This window comes from Elgaria multicarinata, chromosome 5 (assembly GCF_023053635.1).
Source record: "Elgaria multicarinata webbii isolate HBS135686 ecotype San Diego chromosome 5, rElgMul1.1.pri, whole genome shotgun sequence".
Lineage (NCBI taxonomy): Eukaryota > Metazoa > Chordata > Lepidosauria > Squamata > Anguidae > Elgaria > Elgaria multicarinata.
Genome location: NC_086175.1, coordinates 136648669 through 136667324, shown reverse-complemented (window position 1 = coordinate 136667324; position 18656 = coordinate 136648669). Strand labels below are relative to the sequence as shown.

Here is an 18656-nt window from a genome sequence, read left to right as displayed (position 1 = left end):
GCACCCTCCTGTCCTGGCCATGTTCCCCAGCAACTGGGGCATATGGGCTTACTGCCTCAAATGCCAGAGGTAGTACACAGCCATCAGGCCTAGTAGCCATGGGTCACCTTCTCCTCCGGGAACTTCTCCAAACCCCTTTTGAAGCCATCCCAATGGGTGGCCGTCACCAAGCCAACCCCACCGCCTTAATGCAGTGGCCGCCCTTCCGCCTGCCCTGAATCTCCTTCCCATCAGCTTCATGAGAACGAACCATGGCAGCTCTGAGCCACCTCCACGGACAGAGGCCGGAAGGCTTCAGTCCTGGAGAAAGAGTGGGGGGCGGCTCTTCGCCCCCGCTGCCATGCCTTTGGGCTTCCCGCTCAAGCATCTGGTTGACCGTTGTGCAGCCGGGATGCTGGTCTAGAGGCTCCTTGGGCTGAGCCAGGCAGGCCCCGCAAACGCTCTTCTTGACAAAAGCTCATTGGGCCATATTAAGAGTGCAATCCTGCACGTATTTATACTTCAAAGAAAGGCAGGGGCTCAACTCCCAAGGTCGGCTGAGGCACGCGGAGATCTGCCTAAACATGCACAGGATTGGGCCCTGTGTCCGTCCGTCAGTCTTGAAGGCACTTGGAAGAGGTTGTGACGCTTTTGATGCATGGGGACAAGCAGTACAAGGTTGTCTGGACATTTCCACCCCCAAAGTGAGGCACGGCTGCACCCCCACCCCAGCCCCGGCTCCCTCTCCCGCCTCCTGAAGAAAGGAGAAACCACGTTACTTTCAGAATACTTTTATTTATTTATTTTTACATACATTTTGTTAGCACATGGCTGCCTCAACCCAGCCCAGCCAGACTGGAGTGTGTGTAGAAGGCCCAAGAGGCAAACGGGGGGGGCTGCGAGTCGCCGGAGAACAGCAGCAGCAGCAGCAGGCGCCGCCACTCTCCCGGCTGCTGGGCCGGTCCGAATTCGACGGCTGAAACGGCTCTTGCCATGAGCTGAAGATTGGCTTGTTCAGGTCATGGGAAGAAGGACAAGGCCTGCTCCGCTGAGCCTGCGGAAGGGGCACAGAGCGCCAGGAAGGGAGAGCGCAGGCAAGCTGCCCCCGCCTCCCCCCCAGCTCACTAGAGGGGACATCGGCTCATCACCACGAGAGTCCAGCCACAGCAGGAAACGTGGCCTTGGCCACCGCCAACTCTCCAGGCATCTCCCCCCCCGCCCCACCCCCCAGCTGGAAGAGTACAAAGGCAGATGAGGGCTGTGGCCGGCTGGGAGGAGAGCCAGGGGGAAGTCACAGCTGTATCCAACACGAATCGCTCACCATCCTATTCCCCCAGCCAGAGGGCAGGAAAACGAGGAACACGGGCCAGGCTGAGAGGGGACGTGGAAGGGCCGCCCAGCCTGACGCCTTTTAGCCTCAAAGGGTGACCACAGCCACGGAGCGCTCTGGCCCCCTCAGCAATGTCCGCGTGAAGCAGGATCTGCTCCCACCCACCCTCCCACCCCAGCTGCCCAGGTCCTAGGGAGAAAGCAGCAGCTCCTCCCAGGGTGCCGCTGGCTTGAGGAAGGCACAGCTGGCCCTCAAAGGGTTCACGCCTTCACCGCCCCGCCACCCACCCACCACCACTCCACCCATCCACAGCGTCGGCCAAAGACGATGCTTGTGAAGCCCGGCCACGCAGGAGGCAGCTGCCCAGGCTGCCCGTCCCGGCCAGAGGCCGCTCCCCCGCCGTCACGGCTGGCGGAGGGGACAGGCTTCCTGCTCCCCAGCCGTAGCTGGGCCAAGGGGCAGGAGGGAAATTGCCTCCTGCCCTTTCCTGGACGGAGATAAAGTGCAGAGAAAATCCAGGTTGGGGAAAGCAAGATGGCGGCGAGGACAGGGATACGGGTGAATAAGCAAAGGGACAGTTCTGGGGCTCCCCGACCCCCTCGACGGTTGGGGTCAGGGATGCCAGGAGCCTCCAAGCAGGCAGAAAGCGAAAGCTGCTGTGGGGCTGCACGAGAGCCAGCCCCCGCCCTCAGCAGAGGGCCTCGTGGAGCAGCCGAGCGGAAGGCGCTCCCACACACACTCCAGGAAGCATCCTGAACTCAACGCATAGCTGCCTTGGTAGCAATTGGCACCATCACGTACAGCTGCCGGAACCCCCAAACCCAATGTGGGGGGGCGGCCCCACTGAGGGGCCAGCCCTCCCCCGAGCCCATCGTCTTTAAGGCCAGCAGGCGGGCCGGAAGGGGGTCGCGGGAGCCTCCCGGTGCCCCCTCCACCCAGCCTGCCCCCCCTGGTTACTGCAGGTATCGGTAGGCCTTGAAACAGTGGTTGCCCGAGTCGGCCACCACCACGTGTCCGTCAGAGGTGAGCGCCAGGCCCTGCGGCCCGTACAGGGGATCCGCCGTAGTGTTGATGTAGGACAGGAAGGAACCCGAGCTGTCGAAAACCTGGAAAGAGAGGAGCGTCGGTGCTGAAACCCAAGGGAGCCAGAGCACTGCACGTCCACGGGGTGGGCAGGGATGCTTCGATGCCCCCGCCCACGGTGCAGCCAAAGACTCTAGAGCAGGGGGCTGCTCAGCTCCGATCACTCCATCCCCAAACAGGCACTGCAGAGCTGCAAAGGGGTAAAAAACGAGCCCTCCCCTACCAGGAAAGTGAGAACGTCGGGGGCTTTTCAGTGAAAGAAATCCACCTGTGTGTGAGGGAGATTTATAGGACCACGGACATTGTGGGGAGCACCAACAAAGGGGGGGGGAACCCCAACTCTCACAGGAGAGAAGCCCAGGGTCTTTGGATAGAAACTGGCCGGCACCGATTCATGAAGAATAAAAAGGAGAAGACTTCACATTACGGGCAATGAATGACTGAGTCCAGCACCAGCAATGGCCTCTAGTTTAGGCAGCTCTAAAAAAAACAACAACAATCCAGCCCACGCCTGGAGGAAGCTCAAAGGATCCTCCCTAGAGAGGCGCTTGTGCTCCTGAATCCCAGTTGCTGAGGGTGGGGGCGGGGGGCGGGCTGCCTTGCATGTTCCCAGGCGTGTCCGGCTGGGCACCGCTAGGCAGGATGCTGGAGCTGATGGGCCTGTCTGCGAGGGCAGTCCTTCTGGGCGTAGAAGCAGGGGCTCTGGGCTGTCACAGAGAAGGATCTGCCCCATGACCTATCTGTGGTTATCAGGCAGACTCAGCCAAGGGATGGGCAGGGGGGGGACGGGACTCCTGGGGCTTGAGCCTGGTGCCTGTCTCTGGAGGAATCAACTACCAGTTATGGCCCCGGGCACCCTGTGTAAAAGTACGCATGTACACATGTGCGCACACAGCCACCCCGCTCCTCAGAGGATCGTAGCCCCTCTTCCTCCATCGCCAGTGGAAGAGGCAACCTCGGAGGACCCTGCCTGATCACCACAAGCAGCCCTGTTCCCCAGAATACCTGGATCCGGCTGTTACCCCAATCAGCCACAATGATGTTCCCATTGGAGTCCACGGCCACACCTGTTGGGGCATTGAACTGCCCGTTACCCTCGCCGTGGGAGCCGAACTTGAAGAGGAACTCTCCGTCAGCACTGTACACCTGTGGAAGCGGGCAGGACGTTGCGGTTGGCTGCCCCGGCAGATCCGGTGCCTCTCCATCCCCCCCCTTGCCTCCCCCTTGACCTCTGCGCCTGCGGAATGGGAGGGGCCACGGGAGGAGAGGGTCTTGGCCGTGCACCACCTGCCCCAGACCCGGGCAGCCCTGTGTCCAAACAGCCCAGCTTTTCCATGGGCAGACTTTCCGTGGCAGAGGGTTCTTGGCGTTTGCACTCATGTGCCGATGGTAACGGTAAACGGCCGTCGCGTGTTCCCAGGCTGAAGCCGGGGGACCCAAGCGCAAGGAACCGCGAAGCTGCCACGGAGCCCCCTGGGGATGTCTTGGGACAGGCGGAGGATTTTGGTTTATCCTATGACAAAACTTTTGTTCTGCACGTTTTGGCACATTCAGATACCGAATCCTCTCGGCCTTCCCTTTCGTCAGGGCTCTGTGGGACGTCCTGCTTTTCCCACTCCCCCTGTCTAGGTTAACTGCATCTGAGGACACTTTGTGCTGATCATCAGTCTGTTCCGCTCTTGTTGTTCCCCTTTTCCAAGCCTTGCTCATATTTAGCCAGCTCTTTGGGCTGGTTGAGGGCAACGTTTTGCGTCTCTGGCAACCACTCCGCCACGCAGTCCAGCTCAGGCGCGTGTGATCTGAAGGCCTCCTTCAGCGCTTTCCATTGCGTTGAGGCAAGCGGCCCCAGGGACCCTGCCTCAGGCCCAACCCGGAGGCTTGCAGGGGCCACTCAGAGGAGCCCACTGCACAGCCCAGACGACCACCAGGACGAAGAGCCTCCACCACCTGCACCCCGAAGCCCCAAGCGATTCCTCCTCCAGGCAATGGGTGGGCAGCAGTGTCTCCCCGAGGCGATTATCCCGCAGGAGCAACAGAGCAACAGAAAGGCAGCCGCAAAGAAAGCTCCCCACGCACCCCTAGCCTGCTTTCGGGTGGGCAGTTCCCTCTTGGAAGGAAGGCGCAGGCCGCTGAGCCTTGCGGTGGATCCGCCCCCTCACCCATACAACACGCAGACCCTGAGACGGCAGCCCTGCCCCCACATCCATCCGCTCAGGGCAGGCGTGGGTGCAGATGCTGGGATGCGCTGCGTGAGCAGAGGGCCACGGGGCCGACCACCGCCCCTCCCTCCGGCATCCCCCCTCAAAGCCTCGGGGGGTTCAGCCCTCACCTTCACCGAGTGGTTGTGGAAGTCCGTCACCACAATCTCATTCTTGTTGTTGACAGCGACAAAGTGAGGTCCTGAGGGAAGAAGCAGGGAGGGGGTGAGCCCAGGCCTGGCATCGGGGTCGGGGAGGGGGGCAGAACGGGCAAACTGCAGGGCACTGCCCATGGGGGCAGGCAGGGAAATCTGGGGGTGGGCAGGAGAGGCCATCTCTCCTGCCAGGACTGGACAGATAAGAGGAGATGGCCTGTCCCCCCACATGGGTGGCCACCAGGGTCAGCTCTCCGGGGGCCCAGGAAGGCCGGAGCTCAACCCCTGGGCCAATCCAGCCCCACGAGGGCCCCCGCCTTTCTCCCCTCCAAGAGGTGGCAGAAGGGTGAAGGCGGCAGCGGCTGTGTCAACAGGCCACTTTGGGGCACACACACACACACACACACACACACACACACACACACACACACACACGGCTTTGCTCACAAAGGCGCCCTCAAAAATTCTGGTGGCTTAGCATAATTTGCCTCACTTTGACCACAAGGTGGGGGGGAGCAGGGAACCCCGTCGACCTCCCAATGTGTGACTTCCTTTCTCTCGTATTACACCCCCCCCAAGTGGGGAAATCCGCCCCCCCAAACCCGGATGTACAATCTGTCTTCTCTCTTGGGCTTGCATTTTGTTTAGCAACCTCAGGTGAGGAGCGGGATTGTGGCACGTGGAAGGTTAATTGTGTTAATTGCCAGTGGGCCTGTTCGGACAACACACAAAGCCCTGGTTAGGCCCGCTCATCCGTTTGCAGCAAATGGTTAGTGAGTGTGTGTAAACTGTGGTTATGTAGCCACTGTAGTTAGGAATGATTCACACGACACGCTACGTCACGGTTCGTACGACACGCTAAGCCATCACGCTTAGCTCAACAACATGCTGAGCCGCCGTGGCTTAGCGTCCAAGTGGCTGTATCACCATTTCACCACAAGGGGGCAGCACCAGTATTGATAAGAATGAGGCACCCACAGAGGAAGGGCAGGGATCTGTGCCGCTCTCCAGCCGAGGGAGGGGCGCACGTGTAAACTCCTCCACAGTGCAAGGACGATGGTGAAAGAGGAGAAGGACCAAGGCAAATGAGCACCACAGCCGGATGGCTTAGCAAAGGGCCGAGTGCGAGGAACATTCCTTCCGGCAGTACTCCACCACCCGAGGCCAACGGCGGGGTGGAGCAAGCCTGGGCGGCAAAGCGGTGAGCCCCTTTCTCCTGCGCCGAACCCCCCCTCGCCCAGAGCAGGAAGCAGAGCGCCCGCCGTGGGGCCCAGAGCGAGTACTCACCAGCCTAGTCCCAGCCAAGCCCCGGCAGAAGCCAAAGGCATGCAGTAACGAGGCGGAACCTGTCGGTGTATTACCATCAAGGGTACCTGCAAACTGGCGCTCCGAGGTGCCGCGGCTGCCAAACTTGGTCACGAGCTTCCCGTTCGACTGGAAGATGAAGACGCAGCAGGCCTTGTTGTCCACCACGATGATGTGGCCGTTGCGGTCCACGGCCACGCCCTTGGGGCCCATCAAGCGGCCCGCTCCTATCTTGGTCTGGGGAGAAAGTGGCAGAGAAGAACCCTGTGAACCCGGCCCGGCAGGCAGGCAGGCAGGCCGGCGAAATCGGGGAGGGGCTGCGCATGCGCAGACACCCCTCTCCCCCACATCGGACCAGAGCTGAGACTGAGGGTGCTTCAGGACGGGGGAGGCTGCTGGGACCACCAATCGGGAGGCAGCCACGCCGTCCTCTTTTCTCAACTTGGGAAAAGACAGTGGATGCCGTTACAGGCGGGCTCCGCGTGGGCCCCGTCATTAACCGCAACCCACCCACCCCGCCCTGTACAATTCTGTGAATGAGGCAGGTGATGGCAGGACAAAAGCCCATTCGGTGGGAGAGCCCAGGGGTCGAGCCCGGGGGCCCCCAGTTCCACCCTTGATGCTGGTGCAGAAGCAGATGTGAATCCCCTTCTCTGGCCAAGACTCCGGTGGCCAGGCGGAAGATGCAACGCCGAGCTCGGTGGGCCAACGGGCTGGCCTGCTCTGCAGCCGCCTCCCCTGTTGCCACGGGCTCCCTCCACACCAGCGAGGCGAGGACAAGCCACGGCCCGAGTGGGGGGCTCCGCCTTCCCACCTTCCTGCCCTGGCTGGGACTTCAGATGGGAAAACCCACGGAGCACGCCTGCCTCCCTGCCTGAGACCCAGGTGCGGCCCCTGGCCAGGCGGTTCTGCTGGGATGGGGCGCGGGGAAGCTGTCGCTCTGCCCATTCCAGAACCGGCAGGAGCCATCTCACGCCTGCCCCACCGACGATTCTTCAGGACCCTCCCACTGGAAGAAGCTGCCCCCTGGCTGCTCGCGGCCCTTACCTTGAACTTGCCCTCGGGAGAGAAGATGCTGACCCAGCGATTGTCATAGTCCGCAATGATGATGTCCCCGTTGAGGTCCACGGTGACCCCCGTGGGCCGCTGCAACTGCCCTGGGGAGCGGCCGCGCACACCGAAGCGGAGGCGGAACTGGCCCTCGTTGGAGAAGACCTGGCAGACCCGGGAGAGAGGCAGCAAGAGCAGCGCGTGAGGAGCAGCCCAGGCAGCCTCAGCAGGCGGCAGAGGGACCTGCGGGGGTGGGGGCGTGCTCCTTACCTGCACACACTGGTTGTTGCTGTCCGCCACCACAATGCGCCCGCTGCTGGAGGTGGAAATGCCCTGCAGGTTGGTGAATTCCCCCTTTTCCCGACCCCGACTTCCTGCAGCGAGAGGAGGCATTTCAGCAAAAAGCAGCCTGACCAGCCACTCCTGCCGGGCCCCTGGCTTTCCCTCGCCCGTGCCAAGTACCCCCCATCTGCCCATGAGCCGCCCACCAGGTGCACTCCGGCCTCCCTCTGGCCCCCTGGTTCTGTGCAGCACCTGGCACACAGCTGCTAGTCTAGCAACACGAAGCAACAGCCACATCCATGGCCCTGGGGATTCTCCCCGTCACCCCTTGCACATTCAGACAAGCCCCCCCCCCCCGCCTACTGCACACTTGCACACCGATTGCAATGGATCAGGGCCCGCCCCGCGGCCCGCCCTGCACTGACCGACACGGAAGATCAGCTCGTCCTCGATGGGGTTCTCTTTCTTTTTGCCGCTGCTGTACATGCTGGAGGGGCGGCGCACGGCCTTCTGGCGGATGTGGCCGCTGCTGGGGGACTTGACGCGGCGCTTGACGTCGTCCGGGGAGGGCGGCACGTCGGAGGCCTTGACGGCCTTCACGCGGAAGGGGCTGCCTCGGATCAGCTGCCCGTAGAGGCGGATGGAGAGCAGGTGGTCGCCCTCGTGGCGCGGCGTGTACAGCAGCTCGTAGGTGCCGTTCTTGCCGTCCAGGACCTCGTGGTCCAGGGCGGAGCCGTCGGGCGCCGCCACCTCGGCCTGCAGGCAGGCGCTCCCGCTGCGCACCAGCTCCCCGTCCTTGTCCTTGGTGGTGATGGTGAGGGAGGCCGCCTGGCCCACCACGGCGTGGCGCAGCCCCTCTCCCGTGGCCACCGTCTTGTGGGCAATGGCGCTGGTGGTGAGCAGCACCCCCAGGTTGAGGATGGACTTGCGCACGCCCTCCGTCTCCACCACGTAGTCCACCTGGGCGTTCTCGTGGGGCTGCTCGGGGAACTCGCGGCCGGCCAGCTCGCTCAGCCGCTCGCTCATCTGCTTCTTCACCAGCAGCACCTCCGTCTCCGAGCCGTGGTCCAGCGCCTGCTCCGTGAAGCTGCAGCTGCTGAGGATGTTCTCCTGGCCTCGGCGTAGCGTGTCCAGCTGGGCCTGCAGCACCTGTAGCGCAGCCAGAGGGAAGGTCGGCGCCGGGCAGCAGCCGGGGCGGGGCGGGGGACGGGGGGGCCTCTTGGGCCAGCAGGGCGGACCTCGTCCTCTTGGGCAAGGCGCCCTGCCGGCTGGCGAGGCCTCAGCTGCCCCCAGCGCGGAGGAGGGGGGGCTGCTGCACTGGCTCCCCCGGCACGGGGGCTCCGTCAATCCCCACCCCCATCCCAGGGGTTCACGCGCATGGCAGTGGGAGAGTCTCAGCCCACAGACCAGTGGCTCGGCACGCTCCTTGGAGACAGCCCCCCACTGCCACAGCCCCTCCTCCCCTGCAAGATGGGGCATCTCAGACAACACAGACCAAGGGGACCCTGGTGCCGCTCTCACGGCAGGACTGAAAGCAGAAGCTGAAGCCCCAGAAACGCGGGCGAGGAGGGCAGAGCAGGCTGCCCTGGGCAGGGAGGAGGATTGTTCCCGGGGGAGGTGCTTGGGGCTCCGGTGGGAAGACTGTGCCAGTCTGTGTAAACCCCCGGTCACCAGGGATCCTTCCGGGGGAGGCTTTCGCTGCACCCTCCCGGCCTTTCCTCACTCATGGAATTGTTATTTTGGGGTGGGGGGTGGGGGATGTTCCATTAAGGAGAAAAAGACGGAGGAGCTGCTCACTGCTTTCTGACTGGCAGCGCTCAGGGGGCCCTGCCTGGAAGCCCCCAGGTCTTGCAACAGGGGCCGTGGAGCGCCTGCCTTGCGTGCAAAGGAGGAAGGAGGTGGGAGCGCGCAGCTCAGGGAAGAAGGTGGGCAGGCAACGCGGCAGGCGTTCAGGGAGTCCTGTGCGGCTGAAGGACGTGGGCAGCATTGCGCCTCCCTCCCCCAGCGCCACGCGATGGCCAGCCTGCGGACACGGCTTGAAAAGGGCTTCGGAGAAACCCACAGAGGGAAAGCCTGACAGCCACAGCCACCAGTCCCGGGGGGGGGGGCAAGGCGGGGGTTCCATGGACAGAGGCAGGGCACTCCGGGGACGTGAGGGCAGGGGGGGCGGGCCCAGCGAGACCACAGCCTCGGGCCGCTTGCAGGAGGCTCCGGGCCGCCCTGGCTGGGGGTGGAGGGCCGCGCCTCGGCCTGGTCTGGCAAGGGAAGGCACAGGTTCCTCTCGCGCAGGTGGCTCCAAGCGGCACATCACGCTGCAGCAGGCGTTTGTGGGGCTGGGCGAGGTGGATGGGGCAGAGGCCCCCCCATTGCAGGGGAGACAGACGTGCTCTGGGGGAAAGGGGAGAGGAGGGCTGGCTCCGCCTTACCTTCTGCTTAGCCCCACACAGGGCCTCCAGGTCGCGGACTAACAGCCCCTTCCGCTGGTGCAAGGCCTTCTCCAGCTCAGCAAAAGTGCTCCCGATTTCAGACACGGCGTCGTTCTTGCGCTCCACCAGCTGCTGGCTGATCTCGGACACCAGCCCAATGGCCGAGGCCAGCTGGGGCAGCCTGCAAGGAAGGAGAGCCTCTTCAGCCCAGCCCAGCCGGAGGAGCAGCAGCAGCGCCACCCCCCCTCCCCCTCCCCCTTGAGCCCGGGGCAGTACCGACCGGCTCTTGATGGCGTCCAGCTGCTGCCGCAGAGAGGCCTTGTGCTGCTCCACCACGTCGCGCAACGGCACCGTCAGGTGTTCCCGGTGCTCGCCGGCCGTGCACTCGTGGCACATGGCTGTCTCGCAGGATTCACAGTAGTACTCCATCATCTGGGGCGGGGCAGGGAAGGAAGTAGCGGAGATGTGGGATCGGCGACCAGGAAGCACCGCGTTAAGGCCCAGCCAGGCCACGGCCAGCCAGCGCTGATGATGCTGGCAAGCGGCCTTGTGCCTGACCCGGCACAAGGCCGCTTCCTGCGGTCCTCCTGGGAGAGGGGATCCCAGGCCAAAAGGCCTTGCTCCACGGCAGGCCTGAGCCTCAGTGCCCCAGTTCAGAGAGCGGCCCCTTCGGCCCCCGCCCCACCCGCCAGCTGGGCACGAGCAGGGCACTTACCTTCCCCTCGTGGTTGGGGCAGGAGAGCGGCTTGCCCGGCCCGGCGCTGACCGAGTCCAGCATGGCGGCCGCGGCGTCCTCGTGGCTGGCCGTGTCGGGCTGGCGCTGCAGCACCTCCATGAGGTTGGTGATGAAGAAGTTGTTCTGCAGGGCGGCCACGCCCTTCTCGGGCAGGATGGAGGTCTGGCGGCACACGGGGCAGGACAGGGTCAGGCTCTGGGGCGGGATATAATTCTGGAGACACCTGGGGCAGAGCAGGCAAGACGAGACGGAGGGGTCAGCCGGCCGAGCTCCCCTTGGGGTGGGGAGGGGGGAGACTGGTGGGAAGCGGGGGGGGAACAGAGATGAAGCTGTGGGGGGGGGGAGAGCAGGAAACGAAGGTGGCAGTGGGGCTGAGGCCGCCTGGAGGTGGCCCTGCCAACGACAGGAGGGAAGGGTGGGCTACGGGGACAGGCACCAGGCACTCAGGTGACCGGGCCCCGGAGCTAGGTGCAGCAGAGACCAAGGGGCCAGCGCCCGCCGGAGGGCTGCAGCCGTTCAGTGGTGGTGGGGGGCTTCCCTGCCTGCCCTCACTGCAGGAGCACCTGCCGAGGGTCTGCCATCCAGACCCACCCTGTCCTGGTGTCCCTGACAGCTCCTGCGAGCCTCCAAGGATGCCCGGCCCTGCTGTTGCAGTACGGACCTCAGGGGAGCCCCCACCCACCCACCCACCCCCAGTTGGCTGAACCGGGATGCAAGCCGCCCGCATCTTCCACACCGACTGTCAGCCCCCACCCCCCTGCCCCTGCCTTGGCACTGCTGGGAGCCCCTCCAGTACAAGGCAGCCCCAGCCCCATCCTGACCCACGCCTAGCAGAACCAGCCAGCCAGCCAGCCAGCCCCTCGCGCTGGGGGATTCCAAGCACAGTCTGAGCAGCTCTGCGTTCCTCTCTGTCCAGCCAGAGCACAAGCAGCCCCCCCCCGACGCCTCATAGTCTACGCCGGCCCCTCCCCACTGAATCATCACCTCCAATGAGGTCACTGCTTTGGCTGCAGAAGCAGGTGGATCTCCGGAGGACCAGACCATCTGCAAGGTCACACTGGGGCCCAGCAGACGACCGGAGCACGGAATCCGAGCCGGCCAAGCATCTCCGAGGGTTCCTGGCTCTCGGTACAGCGCTGGAAGGCAGCCAGCCCTGCCTGGGCCAAGGCAAGCACTCCCAAAGCGTGCCCCTCCCATTCAGGTGGGGGTGGGGAAGAGATTTGCAGCCTGCCCCTTTCCAAAGGCTCTGGGCACAGAACCACCTGCAGAGCCCTAAAGCCCTCACAAGCAAGAAGGCGCTGGTCCCAGCCCAATCAGAAGGCATTAGCACGCTGCACGGCCAAGGGACAGCCTCCCCGCTGGGCTCTTTCGATGCTGTGGGGGGTGGTGGAGGGGAAGCTGAACAGGGGGCGCTGGGTCACTGCAAAGCAGGGGGTGGCCCCTCCCTCACGGGCCCCAGCTGAATCCCATCCACCGCAGCACAAGCAAGCCAAGTGAAGTCACAGGAGCTCAGCCTCAGGCCCCACCAGCACAGAACTGCCATCACCGCTACTGAGCCAATGCGTGTAAAACACAGGGGCCCTTTCCTAGCGCACTGCCAGTGCGAGCGGTACGACGCCTCCTCAAAGCCCTGACGGCGCACAACCAAACATCGCAAGAGCTGTGCTGGGTCCCAAGGCCTCTGTAGTCCAGCATCTGGTCAACCAGATGTCTCTGGGAAACTCCAAGCTTTCATAGAATCATAGAATAGCAGAGTTGGAAGGGGCCTACAAGGCCATTGAGTCCAACCCCCTGCTCAATGCAGGAATCCAGCCTAAAGCATCCCTGACAGGTGGTCTCCTTGACCTCTGCTAAGAGAACCCAGAAGTAAATCCCACACCCCTGCACAGAGCCAAAAGGGTACCCCCGTTCAGGGTTGCATATGGGCCCGTCGAACTCAAGGCTTCTTCAGTGATGGACCCCAGCTCCGGAATTCTCTCTCAAGGGAAGCCACCTAGCACCGACACTGCTATTGTTTCAATGCCGGGCGAAGACTTTGCTGTTTTCGCAGGGTTTCTAAATGTCTTTTAAAGATTTACAAGCATTTTTAAACATCTTAGTATTTTTTCATTGTATAATTTTAGTCCCTGCAATTTGGTTTTTACCTTCTATCTGACACTATATTCTCTGCTGTGTTGACACATTTGTTTTATATTGTTGATTTTATGACAATCTTATTAGTAACATGCTTTTGTAGAAATTTATTTTATGAGGTATTTAATTTAAATCATCATCTGACACATTCTTCCCATTTTTGTGACTCTTCTCCAAATTGCTCCCATTTTGTAGACACCCATCAAGGGTCTGTTCTCACGCTCAGCTATCCTAGAAGGACACAGGCATGCACAGGGAAAGAGAGGGGGGCGGGGGGAGAGCCTCCAATTTACCGGCACGTTCGGAAGATGAACTTCATCCACACACCCATCTGCCCTTGTTCCAGCCCCTGCTGTGACTCCCCACACCAGCCCAGGAGAGAATTCCACCCCTGCAGTTTGGCTGCCTGGCTTGTTAACGAACTATGACCCTCAGGGCACCTGCTGCTTGCATGGTCTGCAAACCACCTCAGAGAGCAGCTGGATGAGGACAGGCAGAGCTCTTTGCACATGCTTTGGCCAGATAAAGACCCTCGCTAGCATAGCTGCTGGCTGAATCGGGGCTGGATCTCCGCTCTTTTGCACAAGGCTGTTCCCTCGCCTTCTAGCCACTAGGACTCACAGCCCCCAAGGAGCCTGCACAATGGCCTGCGAACAAGGGTCCCTCCCAGTCCCAGGGCAGCAGCAGCAGCAGCTGGTGCTTCCAGGGCCAGAGTGAACACAGATGCCCCTCTAGTGGTGAACGCCAGGCAAGTTGGCACGAAGACGCCTGACCAGGGGCAGCCCTCAGTTCCACTCCGGCGGTGTCACTCTCGGCTCTTGCTAGCTCTACGCCTGTGAGTGACTCAATGAGGGTGTTCATTGGGAGGCGGGGCAGGAGCTCCCGGCCTTCCCTTTGTTCCCATGGAAAAGGGCTCGTGACTGAGCGCAACAGCTCTGGACCGGAGGCGGCCTGGGCAAGTTCTCAGTGCCAGGTGAGGGCATGCCAATTAATGCCTGCCAATTAAAGCCCAAGTCCAGAATGGCTGAGCAAAAGCCTGGCACCGCTGGGTCCACATTCCGCATCAGCGCCATCGGGGTGGGGTTATCACCCGTGAGACTGTCGAGGATACATTTCTCATCCTTAGAAATCCTCTAAAAGAATCCAGAGGTCAAAGTGGGGAAACAACCACAAGCGAGACACGATGTGATACAGCAGCAAAAGAGGCCAACACCATTAATTTGGTGGGTTTACAGTAAGAGCAAACCAAGCACAGCGCTGTCCTGCAACTTCTTCACCATGCAAAGTTCGAAGGTTAAGTGGGGAGACAGAAACAGGAAGACACACAATCCAGAGTAGGTTGGAAAAGATCCTGGTCTTTGCAGCTTCTCCGAGGAAAGACTCAAACGGTGGGTACATGGAAGCCATTTGCAGGAGATGGGGGGTGTTGGGGCACCAGAAGGTATGGGGTTAGGTTTTTTACATATTTGCATAGGTGATATTACAGCAGCCTCTTGTGCAGACAGCTTTTTAAAAGGGCTTGGAACAGGGCAACAAGCAGCCTCCCGGAGCTTTGGGCCTACAAATCCCATCACCATTGGCTCTTGGCGAAGACCGAGGGGAATTTCTTCCTTTCATTCATTCATTTAATAGATGTATAGATCACTCACCATATTTAAAAATACCTCTAAGTGTAAGCCAAAACATCTGGAAGGCCACATGTTGCCCACCCTGGGCTTAGATGCCTTCACGGAAAACAGGCCTGTCAAACAGGGAACATTGACCAGAGGCTGAAGAGAAATGGCCGGGGGGCTGGCCCTCTCCATCACACACACACACTGCCTGTGAACTTCCTGGGAAACTGGGGGAGGCCGCAACTGAAAGGGTCAGTTGTTTTGGGGATGGATGAGGGCAAACGCATCGGAACCTAATCCAGACAAGACAGATGCTGCAGGGGGGGCGTCCGGTGGGTGCCGACAGAGACGTTCTGCCAGCTCTGGGCACTCCCCCAGGAAGCCTGCGACAGCAGCTTGGGGCCCCTCCTGGGCTCAGCACTATCAGTGTCAGCGCTGCCCAGGGGCGCCCTAGGTTGGCAGCCCAGCTGCGACCCTCCCTAGGAGCAGAGGATCTGGCCGGGGTTGCTCTGGCCCTGCTGGCATCCAGGCGAGACTATGCCCAGGCCCCCGCTGCGAGGGGCTGCTGCCTTTAGCGAGGGCCCGGAAGCTTCAGCTCGCGCAGAATGGAGCTGCCTGGATGCTCGTAGGCACGGAGTACTCGGGTCACATCGCACCAATTCTGTACCCGCTGCACTGGCTGTCTCACTGCCTCTGACTCTGACTTCATGCCCCGGTATTGACTCTGACTTGATGCAGGGGTGAGCAACTTGTGCACGCACACACACACACACACACACCTGCTACCACCGCTCTGGCCTGCAACTCAGCCCTATACAGCATAGCCAGTGGCAAGGCATGATGGGAGTTGTAGGCAAAAACAACTGGAGGCCCACAAGTTACAGATTAGTTGGGCGGGGGAGAGAATAGGCTGGATTTAAAATAGTTTGTGTGTGTGACAGACTCATTTTGAAACTTTGTTGTTGGGATTAGCTGTTTGAACATTTAATATTTCTTTCTCAGTTTTAATATTTTACACATTTAGGTTATTTTAGAATAATGTTTATGCTGACTATACACCATCTTAGGAAAACTTTACATTTTTAAAAGCAGCATAGGAACCCTTAGTCTGGGGGTGCTCTTGGATCCAGAACTGTCACTTGAGGCACAGGTGAACTCAGTGGCAAAGAGCACCTTTTATCAGCTTAGGCTGATATACCAGCTACGCCCTTATCTGGACAGAGATAGCCTAGCTACAGTGATCCATGCTCTGATAACCTCTCGTTTGGATTACTGCAATGCGTTATACGTGGGGCTGCCTTTGAAAACGGTCCGGAAGCTTCAGCTGGTACAAAACAGGGCAGCCCGTTTACTAACAGGGACTGGCCGACAAGATCACATTACGCCAGTCCTTTTCCAGCTTCATTGGCTGCCAGTCCAGGTCGGGGCCCGATTCAAAGTGCTGGTATTGACATTTAAAGCCTTAAACGGTTTGGGGCCAGGTTATTTGAAGGAACGCCTCCTCCCATATGTACCTGCCCAGACCTTAAGATCATCTACAGGAGCCCTTCTCTGTGAGCCCCTGCCAAAGGAAGTGAGGCAGGTGGCTACTAGGAGGAGGGCTTTCTCCGCTGTGGCACCCCGGTTGTGGAATGAGCTCCCCAGAGAGGTCCGCCTGGTGCCTACACTGTACTGCTTTCGTCGCCAGCTGAAGACCTTTTTATTCTCTCAGTATTTTAACACTTAATTTTAACTTAAAATTTACTGTTTTAACTCTGTATTTTAATCTTATATCAATTTTGCTGTGTGGTTTTATCCTGGTTGTGCTTTTTATACTGTATTTTGTAATTGTGCTTTTAACCTGTTGGTTGTTTTATTGTGGTTTTCATTTTTGTGAACCGCCCAGAGAGCTTCAGCTATTGGGCGGTATAAAAATGTAATAAATAAATAAATAAATAAAATTGAAAGAAAGAAAAGTTGATGACGCTCTTCTCACATTGCATTTCTATTCCACCCACTGCTAAGACTCATCTTACAATGAAGCTAGAAACGGAAAAAGGAGAAACAGGTTCTCAGGGTGCAAAGTATCCCCTTTATGTCTCCTTTTTCCTGTCCTGAATTGGATGCTTCTCCTTCCCTTGGTTTTTAATGAAGCTAGAACCACCGTCCATAACTTAAAATACATCTAGCAATGTTCTGAAAATCCGTACGCAGGCCTTCAAGGGGAGGCAACACAGACCAAGGAGCAGCTATGTCTGCAAGCAATTGAAGCCTTGCAGATCACAGCTCCTGCAGCAGATCCTCACAACTTTTGGGGGGGGGGGTGGACTCTCCGGACTCCTTTCCTATTCTCATGATTGCTGGATGCTGGGAGAGGGAATCTGCCGAGGTCATCCTCAGCGGAGAGCAGAATTCAACTGGGATTTACCTCCCCCGCACCTTCTGGTCCCGAAACGCAACACGCCCTTTTGATGCCCCAGAACCCCTTGGCCACCCCAGCTCCTCCCTAGCCCGTTCCAGGTGCATCCCTTCAGCACCTCTGTGGGGGGCTGCAGGGGGCCGGGCTTTGTAACAGGAAGGGCCTCCCCTGTCCACGGCCACGGCCAGGCAGGGTGGCAGGCAGGGGCGTGGGGGAAGGAGGGGCGTGGGGGAAGGAGGGGCGCTCACCTCTCACAGAAGGTGTGGAGACACGGCAGCACCTTCGGGTTGTGGTAGCGGTCCAGGCAGATGCTGCACACGAGGAACTGCTTGTCAATCTGCCGCACCACGGGGCTGGAGCTGGACTCCCGCTTGGCCATGGCGGCGCTGGGGGGGCGGCCTCTCCTGCTGGCCTGCCAAGGGGAGACGGGGAGACCCACAGCTCAGGAGGCACTGGGGCACAAGGCGGGGCAGCCCAGCCCTCCCCCAAGGCCAGCCTCCCAATTTCCAGGGGACGCAGAGCAAGCAGAGGGGAGGGCCCAGAGCAGCACCCCCCCCCGCCCCGCAGTGCCAGGGAATGAGCGGACCCCCTCCTCAGCGGAGGCTGACGCCTCCGCCCCCGCCCGGCTCCATCCGAGCAACTCGGCCCCGATGCTGGCAGGAAACCAGGCGCAAAGCCGAGTCACGTGCCCCAGCGCACCAGCAGCGCCCAGAAAATGCCAGGGCCGCGCAGGCGGGGGTGGGTGGCGCCCCTTCACCTGCCAGCCCACGAAAGCCACGCCCACTGGCGGGAGGGGGCGCCCACCGGCTCGCTCTGGTGCCGGGGGGCTCCGGAGCAAAGCCGCCGGGAAACGCCCGCCTCGCCCGCCCCCACCTCCGCGGCCAGCAGCCCTCCCGGCCGGGCGCTCACCGGCGGGCAAGGCGCTGCGCGCGCCCCCTCGGGCTCCGGATCTGGGGAGCCCCGACGCCCGGGGCGCCTTCCGGGTCTCGCAGCGCGGGCCGGGGCGAGCCGGGCGGCTGGAGGCGGCTCCTCCCCTTCCCCTGGAAGGGAAGGGAAGGGAAGGGAGGCGGGCAGCAGCGGCGGCGGGCCAGGCGCCTGGCCCGGGACGGAATGGCCGGAAGGAGGCGGGGAAGGGCCCGTGGCGGCGGCGGCAGCGGCGGGGAGACCAAGCCTCCCCCGCCATGCCGCGCCCAGGTGGGGCTCGGGTCGCCGTCGCCCCCCGGGAATCTGGGCCAAGGGGGAACCTGCCAAACCCCCCCCCCCAGCGCCAGAGCCCCCCTCGGGCGCAGGACCGGTTGGCACGGGGGTCCCGCGGAGGCGGCCTCCCCGCCCCCTTCTGCAGAGCCGCGCCCGCTCACCCCGGCCTTTCGCGCCTGCCCCCGCCGGGGGCGCCCCCCCCGCGTGGCTCGGCGGGGGCTCCGTGCCAGCCCAGGGAGGGGCGGCCAAGGCGGGCTTTTGCCGCCGCCCTCTCCGGGGTCGGGTCACACTCACCGGAACTGCTGGCGGGGGCTCAGCGGGGGCGGGGGCTGGCGGCGGCGGGGGCTGCTGCTGGGGCTGCCGCTGCCGCAGCCCACATCGCCCTGGGATGCCCGCGGGGAGGCCCGGGACACTGCACCAGGTGGCGGCGGCGGCGGCGGCGGCTCGGGCTCGCGCTGGGCTGGGCTGGGCTGCTCACCGCATCCTCCCAGCTGCCGGGGCCGGAGCGTACCACTGCAAGCGCCGGAGGGGGGCGTCGCCGGCTTCCTGGCCCGCAGCCCTTGGCAGGGAGCGCGGACGCACCGCTTTCTGCCGCACGCGCCCCCGCCGCGCCAGGCCGCCCCGACCCCCGGGCGCTAGGCAAGCGGGCCGCCCCGCCTCCGCACGCGCCCCCCCGACGCCGCAATGGTCGCGCCCGCCGAGCCCGCTTCGCAGATGCAGCAGCTGCGGCTCCTCCGCAGTGCCCGAGCGCGGGGAGCGGACGAGCGCGGG

At 61.9% G+C, this 18656-nt stretch overlaps 1 protein-coding gene across 3 annotated transcripts; it reads right to left on the bottom strand.

The window, feature by feature from the left end:
* Positions 1-1773: 1773 nt before the first annotated feature.
* Positions 1774-18197, bottom strand: TRIM3 (tripartite motif containing 3). 3 transcript variants are annotated; one of them, XM_063127327.1, is made up of 12 exons: positions 18180-18197; positions 16937-17100; positions 10524-10767; positions 10089-10240; positions 9809-9989; positions 7808-8531; positions 7371-7474; positions 7098-7265; positions 6107-6287; positions 4722-4792; positions 3398-3538; positions 1774-2415 (listed from the first exon to the last, which is right to left on the bottom strand). In XM_063127327.1, the coding sequence occupies exons 2-12, from the start codon at positions 17065-17067 to the stop codon at positions 2263-2265; spliced, it is 2250 nt and encodes a 749-aa protein (XP_062983397.1). In that variant the 5' UTR covers positions 17068-17100; positions 18180-18197; the 3' UTR covers positions 1774-2262. The 3 variants fall into 3 exon arrangements, with proteins under 3 accessions (XP_062983397.1, XP_062983396.1, XP_062983395.1); XM_063127326.1 differs by lacking the exon at positions 18180-18197 and adding an exon at positions 17446-17509; XM_063127325.1 differs by lacking the exon at positions 18180-18197 and having other exon boundaries at positions 6119-6287.
* Between the last annotated feature and the right edge of the window lie 459 nt (positions 18198-18656).

Bases quoted from the DNA above. Each gene is read 5' to 3' on its own strand.
- TRIM3 (XM_063127327.1), bottom strand. From the start codon at position 17,067: ATGGCCAAGCGGGAGTCCAGCTCCAGCCCCGTGGTGCGGCAGATTGAC. The intron at 8,532-9,808 runs GTAAGGCGGAGC...GCTGCGCTACAG, and splicing joins TGTGTGGGGCTAAGCAGAAG to GTGCTGCAGGCCCAGCTGGA. The intron at 3,539-4,721 runs GTGAGGGCTGAA...CCGCTTCCACAG, and splicing joins TCCACAACCACTCGGTGAAG to GTGTACAGTGCTGACGGAGA.